At 40.3% G+C, this 13,869-nt stretch overlaps 2 protein-coding genes across 2 annotated transcripts; both read left to right on the top strand.

Annotated features, from left to right (window-relative positions):
• Positions 1-2,137: 2,137 nt before the first annotated feature.
• Positions 2,138-4,032, top strand: BJX67DRAFT_391040 (cytochrome P450; the record flags this gene model as incomplete). The annotated part of the gene is made up of 4 exons (XM_071034704.1): positions 2,138-2,369; positions 2,506-2,861; positions 2,965-3,603; positions 3,688-4,032. The coding sequence occupies 4 exons, from the start codon at positions 2,138-2,140 to the stop codon at positions 4,030-4,032; spliced, it is 1,572 nt and encodes a 523-aa protein (XP_070881758.1).
• Positions 4,033-8,164: 4,132 nt separating this feature from the next.
• Positions 8,165-9,469, top strand: BJX67DRAFT_375010 (glycoside hydrolase family 5 protein; the record flags this gene model as incomplete). The annotated part of the gene is made up of 6 exons (XM_071031636.1): positions 8,165-8,252; positions 8,303-8,361; positions 8,431-8,583; positions 8,643-8,707; positions 8,756-8,834; positions 8,918-9,469. 6 exons carry the CDS (start codon positions 8,165-8,167, stop codon positions 9,467-9,469), a joined length of 996 nt encoding a protein of 331 aa, XP_070881757.1.
• Positions 9,470-13,869: the final 4,400 nt, after the last annotated feature.

Genomic DNA, 13,869 nt, shown 5'->3' with positions numbered 1-13,869 from the left:
CAAGCCAAGCTAGCGCTCGACGGGCACTCCAATAAGCTGTCTGAGCTAACAGTAAGCGCGCCTTAAGACCTCCCTCTTATTGAAGTCCAGAGAACCCCGGGTTGGTAATAGACGCCGGTGACCCTGTCGGCAATGATAAAGTACGTTATAGCGGCGTAGCTACGGCTGCTTAGATGCCAGAGTGACGCATCAGAAACACTGCATTCGGTTTCGCTGCTTAACAAGAAGTCGACCCACACGTAGCAGGGAATGATCTTTTGGTGAAGCTTCAGTTCTTAGACACGTATGGAACGGTGGTTGATCCTACACCACAGGACTCTGAGCAGCTGCTGTACATAGGGATTGGCTAATTGTTAAATCGTATTCCTACTCCTGGCTTAAACAACAATTTGCAGGTAACTACGATTGTTATGATTTCCTTGGTCCTCCGATCAAGAATTTTTGTTGGCTGGACAGCGGAGCGGTCCACGGTCCACGACGACGCTAGATGAGTAAGCGGAAGTCGGCCTTCAGCTGGAGCCGTTTGTTGATCGAGGTGGGGAATTTCCGACGTTAACTCTAATAACCCCGACAGGCTGATGGGTTCCACAAGAGCCATATCTGACTTTGATCCGTTTCCCGGTAGAAGAGAAATTACGTTCTCCGCAAGACTATGCAACCTTTTCTTGTCGATGCCGTCATCACGGTATTCGGAAGTTGGGGTCTCGCTGAGTAACGTGGAAGAGGTTTGACCGCCGGATCCATGACAGTAGCGTTGAGGTCCGATGCGATGGATCTTTGGATTTCTGACCAATAACAATCTCAGCACTAGACCCGCCACAGCGTGATTTTTTGGAAATCCGGATCTTGTGCGGGGGTGGGGCTTGTGACTTCAGCTACGAGCAACTAAGACCAGGTCTGTAATCATGGGGAATATGCATGCTATCAGGGGTTGTAAAGGCAACTTGGCCAAGTAGATTTCCCAACAATCTCTGTAGATAGCTTGCATTGGCGCACCCCGCCAAACACCCCACCGCGGAGTAGATTGCCCACCAGTCAACATAACTACGCAGTCATGGTATAAACCTATAGTAATACTACTGTGTATATTTAGCTTTCCTATTTTTATAATTAATATAACTATTATTCTAGAGTAACTAGTTCTTAAACTATCTTTATAATATAACTTGTCTAGTACTTACTTCATAGGCTATAATATATATACTATAGACTAGCCCTGCTCTTTTATCTTAACTTTAATCTAACTATAGCAAGACTTTATACTTGTTAGGCATGAATATATTAAGCAAGGCAAGTTAATCCAAATCTTTAGAAGTCCTACATGAAGGCCCGGGGCTAGGAAGGCTTGAGAGGTCAACCTTCCATAACAGTATACTAAACTTGTTGATATGTAATCTGTAGTTGAGAAGCAGTCTGGTAGTATTTCATGCCTGCATCTCGCAAGGTTAAGATTCGAATTCGATCATCTCGACTAAGGCGTGCATCATCGGAGGTTCGATGGGCTCAGGCGTGGTAGGCATCGCGGAGGCAGGCAGGCAGGCAGGTTGGTAGGCGGCTCTCCACCAGAGGCCTTCGAAATCCGGCTATCTCGGAGGTTTCATTAGCTTCATTTTAAAATTTAATTAGGAAGGCGGTGCTTCAAGGGCTTGACCGTTTCGAAGGATTTGGACCCACCGTACTAACATAATTACCGGAGTCAACCACAGTACATCCAAGCCATTATTGCTGAGCGCCTCACACCCCACATTATGGGCCACGCCCGGTACCCGAACCCCGCACCACGATGACAGACAGGGAGCGGTACATGGGGGGTGCGTTTCCAACCACTGCAGCAGGTTGTGAAGTAGAACATTGACCAAGAACCTTGATCCGAAACCCAGAACCCCGATCCGAAATCTAGAGTCTTCAAAATTTTAAGAATAATAAATATAAATATAAGCAACACACCCCAAACTTGGAAAGGAGCCACATGTTTTGAGTAAATGGCCTCTAAAGCTTCAATAGCCTAACTCGTCTCCCAATTCCACTTTGCACTTTGTTCGTGAACTAAATCCCCTTCCTCCCCCATAGCTCCTTGCCGTGCCCTGCCCTTCCCATAGCTGAACCGTTACCTACGTTGAGCCTTTTGGCAAGCAACATGGCCGTGACCGAAGATGTCCTCGCTCTTATTGCCCAACCGCGAACCATATTGCTCTTGTCACTACTCAGCATCATAATTTATACCGTCTCCTGGGTCACAGGCCTCATCCTGGATCCTCTTCGAAGCGCCCCAGGCCCCACTGCAACACGATACACGGCGCTGTGGTATTTCTACCGGATCTACAAGGGAGAGTTCCATCGCGAAAGTATACGACTTCACGAGAAACATGGTGTGTTTTCTTTCCTCCGCTATTTCTAGTATTTCTTGCCCTTAGCCTCCCTCGACGCTGGGCTTCTAGAATGGAACACCGACCAAGCAACTCCACCCGCACCATCTGGGCTAATAATCTTTCCACGCTGGCACAGGGAAAATCGTCCGCATCGCACCAAACATGTACAGCATCGACGACTTAGACGCGGCAAAGACCATCTACGGGCACGGGACCAAGTTTTTCAAGGCGGACTGGTACTCGGCATGGACAACTCCCGCGATCTGGAATGTGAATCTGTTTGCCATGCAAGATGCCAAGGGTCACGGGGTTGCGCGCCGACAGTTTGCCAACTATTATTCCATGTCATCGATGGTGCATTACGAGGGGTATGTTGATGACAGTATCCGGGTTTTCCACGGCCAGCTCGAGGGGTTTTCGAGAAGGCGCCGGGCGCTGGATATGGGTGCGTGGCTGCAGTATTATGCTTTTGATGTTATCACTAATATCACGGTATGTTTAAACATGGCATGAGAAGACAAGAATTGGGTGGCCCTGGGTTATTCATTTTTTTTTTTTTTGTTTTACCCTGGCTAACATGGAACCTTGGCTCTAGTTTGGCAAAGCATTCGGGTACCTTGACAAGGCAGCAGACATCAACAATATGATTGCAAAGCTGGACCAGAACAATCTGTATAGTGCACTAATGGGTCTCTTCCCCTCTGCCCATGCTATTATTGACCGCCTTGGCGAGCCTCCTGCCCAGGTTATGCTCGATTATATAAAGGATTTAATCTCCCAGCAAATGGCAAAATCCAAGGCCGCAAAAGACAATCAACCTATTCAAAAAAACAACAACAACAACGACAACCCACCACGAACAGAATCCCTCCTCGGCAAATTCAGAACAGCCCATGACCAGGATCCTTCATCGTTTACCTCGACGCACCTCCTTTTCGGATGCGCGCAAAATGTATTCGCGGGGAGCGACACCACAGCCATTGCCCTGTCCTCAATCATTTTCCACCTCACGCATAACCCGACTTCTTTATCAAAGTTGCGGGAGGAAATCAACACCGCAGCAGCGAGGGGCATCATTTCGGATCCAATTACTTTTGTACAAAGTCAAACTCTGCCGTACCTGCAGGCTGTGATCAAGGAGGCGCTCCGCATAAACCCAGCTGTGGGGCTGCCACTTCTCCGTGTAGTGCCCGCAGGCGGGGCCATGCTTTGTGGCGTTTTTTTCCCTGAAGGGGTGAGTACTACCCTACACTGCTAAATAAAAGATTTATATACCATTACATTGCTAAAATAATCCAACCCATCTCATCGCATCTAGACGGTAGTAGGAATCAACCCGTGGGTAGCGCACTACAACAAATCCGTCTTTGGCGCCGATGCGGACGTCTTTAAACCAGAACGGTGGCTCCAAGCTAAGGGCGAGGACGAGGGCTCGCAGACAAGCACCATGGAACAGTACTTCCTTCCATTCGGCCTGGGTTCCAGGACGTGTATTGGCAAGAATATTAGTCTGCTAGAGATTGGCAAGCTGGTCCCGCAGCTTGTGCGGAACTTCGACTTTGAACTTGTGAGTCAGCAGGACGCGCTAGTGGGGCTGAATCGCTGGTTCGTCAAGCCGCATGGGTTCGAGGTTGTTCCTCGAAAATTAGACTACGATGGATGATCCGCAAGTACTGTCAACGGCCAAAAACGTACTTCTTCGTGGATATGGTTGCTGTGACCTTAATGCAATATCTCTCTGTCTGTAATATACGGATACGTCTTGGACTTTATTTAGTTGGCATCTGTTCGCTTATTTAATATTCTATCCAAGCCATACCCCTTTATTCGAGTCTTCTAGTCGAGCATACCAGCTGGATAGAAGAAGAAGCACGTACGAAACAAAGAAAAAATTCTAGTTAATGCATTTGGTAATATCTCCAAAACACACGACAAAGCCTGATACCTCAGCAGGATTGCAAGTCAAGGGTAATGGCAACTATTGCCTGTCGTTGGCTATCACCCAGCTTCAAGCCAAAGACGGAGGTCTGATACCTCCGGTGGGTCCTTTCAGCAAAGGCCGCATGTCTATCCAATGTGACCACCTTACGACAGTACTCCCTCAACATTAGACTTATGAAAGGCGCGTGCTGTTCACGACTTTCGGGTGCAGAGAACTTCTAGGCCTATATTCCCCTTAAGGACTTCATGGTATGGTTTTCCATATTAAAGGCTTCAAGGCAATCACCACGACTGGACCAGGGCTAGGCAGTCTAGAAAAGCTCTACAGCCTTGACGTGCTGGAGGGCCTAGGGCAGTAGGGGCCGAAATTGAAAGACAAACTCCTCAATAAATAGGTATTTTGCCAAACAATCCGGGAGGCAACGGGTTTCCAAACTGCCTTAGAGATAAAGTTGTTGGCATCAACGCTCCAATCGTGGATGCGCCCCGCTAGCTAGATTAGTTACTGGTTTTGATGATGTAACAAAGCTATACATTCTTAGGCAGGCTGGAGCAAAAGCTTTTAATAGCAGTGGTATGTATCTTTAGGTCTTTTGCCAGGAATATAATATGGCAAATAGAAGAAGTAACCAATGCTCAACAAAATGTTATTCTACAGCATGCAGATATCCGCGTATTCATCTACCATTATATGGTTGATATCAGTGCTAATATCCAAGGAATTATCTGCAAGACAGACTCTCAGACCCTGCTAGTACAATTTGGCCGTTTATTAAGTGTATTAATTAATCTGGACTAGCCTTATTGGCTTTCAGCTGAAGAATCAAAAGTCTTTTGACTAGTTCCTATAACTTTGTAAATGGCAGGAGGCATTGCAGAGTAGAAGAAGGGGTGGAAAAATCAAGAGACTGAGCTGGAACATGCTATACTAGCCTGGCAAACATGATTTGATTCCCTTAGCAACAGGGCCTCCCTTAGCCATCTTTATTAAATACAAGAGAGACCTGAACTCTTCCAGGATCGCGCACTGGAAGTAGACTTGTTAACCCGCGGGTTTTGGGTTGACCCATGGCCTTTGAAGATGAACCAGTGGGTTTTGGGTTGGGTTATGGGGATTGGAAACCCGCCTATGGGTTACTAAAAAACCTACTAACCTAACCCAAAAAGTCCAAAAAAATCCATGTATGTAGATTACTACCTAACTAGGTAGTAATCTATATCTTTAAATAAATTACTATATTTAATATAGTAATTTATTTGTTGGCATGGCTTGGCAACCTATTAGGTTATCCAAAATCTAGTAGGTTACCTATGCATAACCTAAAACCTATTAGATTATTAAAATTAGCAACCCAACCCAGTTCTTGGCGGGTTGGGGCGGGTTTCACGGGTTGGGTTGAACAAGTCTATTAATATAAGAGGACGCCCTCTCGAGGTTTCCTTGATTTGCTTAAAGGGCCAGCAGCAAAGATGTCGGAGGTATAAGAGAAGGTTGAGTTCTTCATCTATCCAAGAGTGTATTTATGGCCGTTTGGTCTTTCTTCTTGAAAATTGATGATGCCTTGTTTCTCGGGATGGCAGTAGTCTCCTTTGTAATTAAAATAGTAGCAGGGAGAGGTCAATACTGGAGTTTGTTGTTAGAGCTAACATAATTTTGTCTGTTTCCCATGAATAATGTTACGACAAAGTCGGAGCATATATATGGCTTAACCCCCTTTCTGCACTCAGCAGATTCGAAAAGCGGTATGATTGATATTCGTGGTTGTATGGCTTCGCTTCCCTTTGTTGTTTCGTCCAAATAAACTCGCACAAGTTGTTGATATGACACATGGAGTAATAATATGATATCACATGCAGTATTGTGATAATATTGTTACATTGTATTCATTGCTGGCACATATTTATTGTGGTAATGAATCATGAGTATTAGTGTTATCTTGTGATACTGTTGTATCTGTTGTAAAGGGGTCAAATTATCTTGCCTCAATCATTAATTGTAACACTCCACTTGGTGATATGTTATATAGCGTCATTAAATCGCTCATACTATGATATTTCAAATCACAAGTAAAAGAAAACAGGTTATCTTGTTTTCCAAGGTCTTTGTTTTCTTTTATGTTGGTGTCATGCTCATGATCCCTAGCAAGTATCAGTCAAATGGTTCAGCTGATGAAGCTATAACTTGGAGAGGAAGTTTTAGCCTATTAGATGAAAATTTAAAGTGCTGCCCAAGCATGTTGGACCAGTGGAAGATCCCTAACTCATAACCTGTTAAAATTGAGTGTAGTAAGATATTCATTATTGTTCCAATCTTGAGGGGCAGATGGACTGACTATATACACCAAGTATGCACAGACCCACTTTCCCACCAGAGCAATACATCCACCAAGATATTCCATATTCAACACCTACATAGAAACTGATCCTTAGGCAACGACAGACCTGCTTGTCACGGCCGTCGCACTGCCATGATCTCAGTAAATACCAGAACCGCAGTGAATGGAGACTTCCCAAAGCGGTAGGCTCGTGTATTCCGCAACGTCTGTATGAGTAGACTCTCTCTCTCTCTCTCTTTCACTTTCTCTTTCTCTTCCTCATGCTTAGAACTTCTACAAATCCTACCGATTTTCTTTCATCGTCGAAGGAACCCGTAACACTACTATGGAATCCTGTCCAGGGTCAACCAACACCTAATCTAGTTTCAAGATCGCGAGCTGGCTGCTGTTTGCAACCAGCTTGCACCCAATACTGAATTTTACTACATAAGACCTTGTTTTATATGGATGCCAGGGCACATCAGTCGTCGAAAGAGGCAGAAAGCTCGTCAAGCTCAAGCACTACCATTCCGGCGGACACTCCGGACGCTGTCCCGGTCATGACCCTGGCCGGGAGTATGAAAGGTGAGCGTGGAGGAGTGGAACCTCCTTAAGGACCGGAAGCATGCCCTTGACGAGAACGAGATCTTCGAATGAAGATTAACTCTGCTCCGTTCCTAATCTGGTCACATCAGAAACAGAAAACTCTGCATCCTAATGGCGCATCCGAAACAAGAAAGTGGAAGTACGCACTCAGATATCCGCCTACCTTGCAAAAGAAGGATCGCCGAGCGAAGATTGGCTTTTCTCCGTTCCTAATGGGGTTATGGTGGAAAACAAAAACCCGACGGTTAATCGGGCTTTTTTAAAAATGCGGGGAAGTAATAATTAGGTATCCACCCAAAAATTTCTCTTGGATAACCTGTAGGAGTCATAACATATGTATTTTGTTTAATAGGGTATAATGTACCATTAGGAAATTAAGGGCTTTACTTTTCCCCTCCGCAGGTACCCCGTATCTCTTAGAAATGGGTAAGGGCTAAGAAAGAAGTAATATATAGGACAAGTTAATCGGAGAACTTGGTTAAGTCTGCTATAATGCTTGTAAATATAAATAAAGTGTTTCAAATTAAGAATATTTACAGAGGGAAGATGCAACTTAAAGCATAAAACTTATCCTAATCTGTCTAGTTAGGAAAGCCAGCGTCAATTGGTGTCTGCATGGGTGCTTGGGATCCAGAGACTCTTCCTCCACCGGAGCTTCAGAGTTCGGGGTGTCGGTCTTGCTGATCGTTCTGAGGGTATGTCGACGTCGAGTGCGGCACGGAGATTTGTTTCCCTTGCTCGTTCGTGTGGGCTTCAGCTCCGTATCGTGGTGCGGCTATCTTGTCTAACAGCTAGAGCATTATTGCGATATATAAAAGGGTTGGGTCGTCCACTTTAAGTTTATCTAAAAAACCCATTCCTCTAGTTCCTTCCCAAAGCCATCCGGACATTCTAGCTTTTTTGTTCTATATTGTTCCGTCTACCTTTACAAATATGAAGCTTACAGCTCTCTATGCTGTTGTTAGTGCGGGCTCCACAGTGATGGCAACCCCTGTAGAACGGCAGCAAGCAGGGTTGAGATGTATGTGATTCCATCATATATTTTAGAAATCTGCTGACGTTGTAATATAGGGTTTGGAGCCAACGAAGCTGGAGCAGAATTTGGTGAGGCTAATTTGCCTGGGACGGACGTGAGTAAATGTTATAGACAGCTTTACAAATGGTATTAGATTTTTGCTAGATGGCTGACTGCTCTAAAGGGTGTGGAGTACACTTGGCCTAATCTGGATGCCATCGACGCCCTTATTGCTGATGGAATGAACCTTTTCCGAATTCCTTTCAGGATCGAGAGACTTGCCCCAGACGCAGTTAATGGCTCATTGGCCGAAGAATATCTTGCGAACCTTGTCAAGGTAAATAAATCCGCATGCCCCCACACCCACATGAAACAACATTCTGATATGTTATGTAGACTGTTAACCACATAACTGAGCAAGGCGCTTGGGCAGCTATCGATCCCCATAACTACGGTCGCTAGTAAGTATAGTCTCTCCTTGATATAATGCATGCTCACCTGCAAACTAGCTACGACTCTCTTCTTGTGCCTAAGGAATTTCAAACCTTCTGGGCCAACGTGGCCAGCAACTTTGTTGATGATGAGCATGTCATCTTCGATACAAGCTAGTTCCCAGCTCCATACGAACATATTTCTGGAATTCAACTAACCCAGTTACAACAGACAATGAGTACAACTCCATGCCCCAAGACCTCGTCCTTAAGCTTAACCAGGCTGCTATCGATGGCATTCGCTCGGCTGGAGCCACCTCTCAGTATATATTTGCTGAAGGTAACGCGTGGACCGGGGCATGGACTTGGGTGGACCAAAACGACGATATGAAGTCTCTCACTGACCCTGAGGACAAGATCATATTCGAGATGCATCAGTACTTTAATGCAGATGGCAGTAGTTCCCAAACCTGCGTGAGTCCGACCATTGGAGAAGAGCGTGTCGCCTCGGCCACTGAATGGCTCCGCACCAATGGCAAACTAGGAGTTATAGGCGAGTTCGCTGGCTACAATAACGAGACTTGCAAGGCTGCCGTTGACGGTATGATTAAGTTCCTCAGTCAGAATTCGGATGTGTGGACTGGGGCACTGTGGTGGGCGGCAGGCCCATGGTGGGGAAACTCTGAGTATTCATATGAGCCCCCAAGTGGAGCTGCTTACTCGGTTTACAAACCAATCTTGCAGCCATACTTTCCTGGCGGATCCGGCACCAATGGTACTCGACGCGGTTAGAACAAGATAGCGGCTAGTCTGAAGGTGTCGATAACCTCGAGTACAATTGTCTTGATCTCTTGAGGCTGGCTAAGCGCTTTTTCACCAGTCGGCAATCCACTGCGGAGCGATGAAAGTCAATGATTAGGGCTCGCCCCAATTTAGCATTCCATAGAATATTATCTGGCCAAAGGTCTTGATGAATGACTCCCAAGGCACGAATTTGTTTGTTGATCTCGAGAGGGCGTCCTGGCCCAGTGCAGGGGCCTGCAACCATGAACACCCAGGACGCACTGGCACGAGGCCGTTGGACCGTCTCCTGTTCCACCTGTTTTGCTGGGTAGTTGCAAGGGGGGTCTTCTGCGAGTTACTGTCCCCTAGAGTCCCTATAACTCTAGAGTTACCATGCCACCTGCAAGTTATTATTTCTCCTATAAGTCTTAGTTCTAGAGTTCTAGAGTTATGGTTCCCAAGGCCCTATTTATAACTTGAAGTTATCCTTTTCCTATAACTTCTACTCCTCAAGTTTATAATTAATTAATTAATTAATTAATTTAGTTAGTTATATTATATTTATAGACTACTACTTGGCTATCTAATCTAGTTTCCCTATTTATATTCTATTACTTTGCCTAGTCCCTAGGCCATGATGGATCCTGCCCCTGTCCAAATTCTTGCCTGCTAATTAGTCTAGTCCATCCTCTACCTGCCTCTTGCTCTCTTAAAGAGCTGTTATCAAAGCAACAACCTCTCGTGCGCTTCTAACCCCGGGCTCTCACACGGGACTTCCGAAGGATTTAGATTGACTTGTCTTACCTGGTATGATCACGTCTAACAAGTATAGAGACTTGTTATAGTTAGGTAGAAGTAGAGGTAAAAGGGCAGGGCTAGCCTATAGTATATATACTATAGCTTGTAGAGTAAGTACTAGACAAGTTACTTTGTAAGGATTTTTAGAACAGGTTACTCTAGAATAATAGTAGTATTAATTATAAAGATAAGAAAGCTAGATATAGTAGTAATAAGTATCCTTAAGTATTCTTAAGTTTCTACTATTCTCCTACCTTTAAATAGTATACTAAATAGTATACCTAATTAGATTGCATAGCCCTGTATACTATTTTCCTATTATTAAATAGTATACTAAATAATATATAATTATATAGTCTTTTACTAGAGTAACTTTTTTTATTATATCCTTAGAGCAATTCAAAATTCTTTTTTATAATAATTCTTATTTTTTTTGTTCTTGTAGTAGGCTATAATAGTTATATAATAGCCATGGTTTCAAACTATAGTCTTTCTATTATACTTGGAGGATATATAGTATTTCCTTATAATAGTAATTATTATCTATATAGGCATGTGGTCTATAGGTTATATTCTTGTAGTATTACTTGTTTCTATCTTAAAGTTAGGCAATACTTAGGTTTATTAGTTTATTATTAAGGTTAGATTTAAATCCAAAGTAGCTCTTGGTAGCTGGTCTATAGCCCAAGACTCCCTAGCCTTAACTTTCTGCCTTATAACTCTACTCTACTAACTATAGGCTAAGGGTTTATAATATTATCTCCCTCTCTTTTAGTTTTTGTCTATAAAAATATAAATAGTATAGATTTCCCTATTATCCTAGTAAGTCTCTTGTTTTCTTAAATTTTCTTTATAATAGTTTACTATACCTTTTAAGTGGAATTATCTTGCTAATTAAATATATTAGTCTAAACAGATTTTAACTAATAGCATCCCTGTTAATAATTCTTGTAAATATTATTTCTTATATAGCATGGTTTATATAATAAATTTAAAAAGCTAAAACTATGCATTATATACTTGTTATAGTTAAAAATATAAAAAGCAATTTTATAGCAAGAAGTAGTAGAATAATCTTTAATAAGATCAAGCAAAAGTTAAGGACAAGCTAGTTAAGGCCTTGGCTAAGCAGGCCTGAATAGCTATAAAGGTTGCCCATCTATTTGGTTAATAGAAGTTTCTTAAGAAGCATGGTAAGAAAATATTGGATCATAATATAACTATAATAGATTAGTTAAATAAGGAGGATCCTTTAACTACCAAGGATCTCCAAGAGCTAGAGTGCCTTGCCAACAAGCATAAGGCTGCTACTTAACTTGCTACTATATTAGATAATTCTAGTCTAACTTAGATAATTAGGTCTCTATTCTTCTAGTAGAATATTAACTTCTCCATGCTAGATACTGCTAGTGGTATTTCTAGACTTTCTAGGCACAGCCTGTCAAGTTCTTAATAGGCTCCCAAGTATTTTCTAAGGTATTATATCCTTTCTACTATATAAGGTATTATAATTGTCCACTAACCTTCTAGTAGTCTAGGATTTTTTCAACTTTATACTCCTATTTTTCTTTTTTAATTTTGATATTATTAGCGATTTTAGTATTCTTAGATACTAGTTCTAATAATAATATATAAAATACTAGGTATATCTTCTTTATAGATTTAGGTAGCTTTAATTAATAGTTAACTAGTCCTAATTTCTTGTTAATTTTAAATAGTCCAATTCATACATAGTCAAGTTTCTAGCTTGGTTATTTAGTTTTAATATTTCTATAGAGTAGGAACACCTTCCTCCCTTTTTCAAAGTCTAGTACCTTCTAGCACCTTTTATTATAATAAAACTTTATTTTAAGATTAACAAATTTAAGGTCTTGGGTAAGTTATATTTGGATTCCCTTAAGTTTCTATATAAAATAGTTGGCTTCTTCTATAACTAGTTCCTTTTGGATTAGTCTATTATATAAGTTCAGGTAATATCTATAATTTACTTTAAAAGGTATTATTCCTGTTATATTATAGATTAAGTTATTATAGGTAAACTAGGCTATAAATAATTATTTTTTCTAGTTATCTTGTATATAGTTTATATAGTATTACAGGTATTACTTAATTATTTAGTTAACCCTTTTAGTTTATCTATTTAATTATAGTCTATATATAGTAGTTATATATAGTTCAATCCCTATAATATTAGTTATTAATTTCTAAAACTTGGATGTAAATAACTTGTCTTAATCTAATATAATATATTTTAATATCCTATAATTCATGACAATTATATTAATAAAAATAGTTGCCATCTTCTTTGCTATTATAGTTATTTATATTAGTTCCAAATAAATATACTTTATTAGTTAGTCTAAGATTACTATAAGATAGTTATACTTCTCCTTTCCTTATTATATCTCTAGCAATAGTCTAATAAAATTAACTATAATTTATTCCTATGATTACTATAGGACCTCTAGGTTCTATAATTTCCTATATAATACATGCTACTTTGGTTTATCCTATAAATATATTTTATAGTTATTAATATAGCTTTTAATTCTTTTTCTTATATTCTAGAAGTAATAATTATATCTAATATATTTACATATTTAGTTTATACTAAAATATCCATGTACTAGTATGTTATAATATTTCTTAATAACTTGTAGAACAAGTATTAGTAGAATATAAATAAGTCCTTTAATTTAAAGGATCTTATCCTTTTCTAGCACTTCTAGTATTAACACAAGGACTTGTTATATTAGTTTATCCTCCTTTATAGCTTCTTTAATTATATTAATTATAGTCCCTAATAATTATATAATAGCTGCTAGAATTATTAGATTATTCCCAAGTATTCTATTCTTGTTTCTCCTTAGAATTGCTAGTCAAGGTTTCCTAGTCTTATTCTTGTAATCTAGCTACCTGCTAAAAATATTAGCTTGGCTATTCTCCATGCTCTTATAGTACTTAATCTTGTAGTTATACTATAAGAGTAATTCTACCTATCTTGCCTGTCTCCTTGTTAATACTTTAGTTGTTATAAAGTAGGTAAGGTTTTTATAATTAGACTTTATAATAATAATATATCTTACTTCTTGCAAGTAGACTTTTTAATATTTAAATACTACTATAATAGCTAGTAGTTCTTTGTCATAGATATTATAGTTTATTTCAGGCCCTATTAGTTTTCTTGACCAGAATCCTACTAGTCTTGGTTTGCTATCTAGTCCTAACTGGATCATCCTTGCCCTAATAGTATAGTCTAATATATTAGTTTCTAGTATTGCAGGTAGTTCTAGGTTATATTATAGCATGATTAGTACTATTATAATAGCTTTTTTTATAGTATTAAAAGTTTTCTATTATTTTTTTATCTATTTATATACTTGTTTTTTTTAAAGTAACTTAAATAAAGGTATTATATAGAATGCATATTAATTAATATATCTTTAATAATAGTTCAAGAGTCCTAGAAATTGCTATAATTTTTTTAGGTTTTTTAGCATAGGCTATTCCCTAATAGCTATTATTTTAGAGGCTTTAGGTTTTAACCTGTTTGTAGTAATCTAGTAGCCTAAGAACTTAGTTTCTTGGATATAGAATTTATATTTCTTAAG

Source organism: Aspergillus lucknowensis (genome assembly GCF_044049455.1).
Source record: "Aspergillus lucknowensis strain CBS 449.75 chromosome Unknown BJX67scaffold_61, whole genome shotgun sequence".
NCBI lineage: Eukaryota > Fungi > Ascomycota > Eurotiomycetes > Eurotiales > Aspergillaceae > Aspergillus > Aspergillus lucknowensis.
The sequence above is the reverse complement of the archived record's forward strand: the minus strand, read 5'-3'. Positions and strand labels throughout refer to the sequence as shown.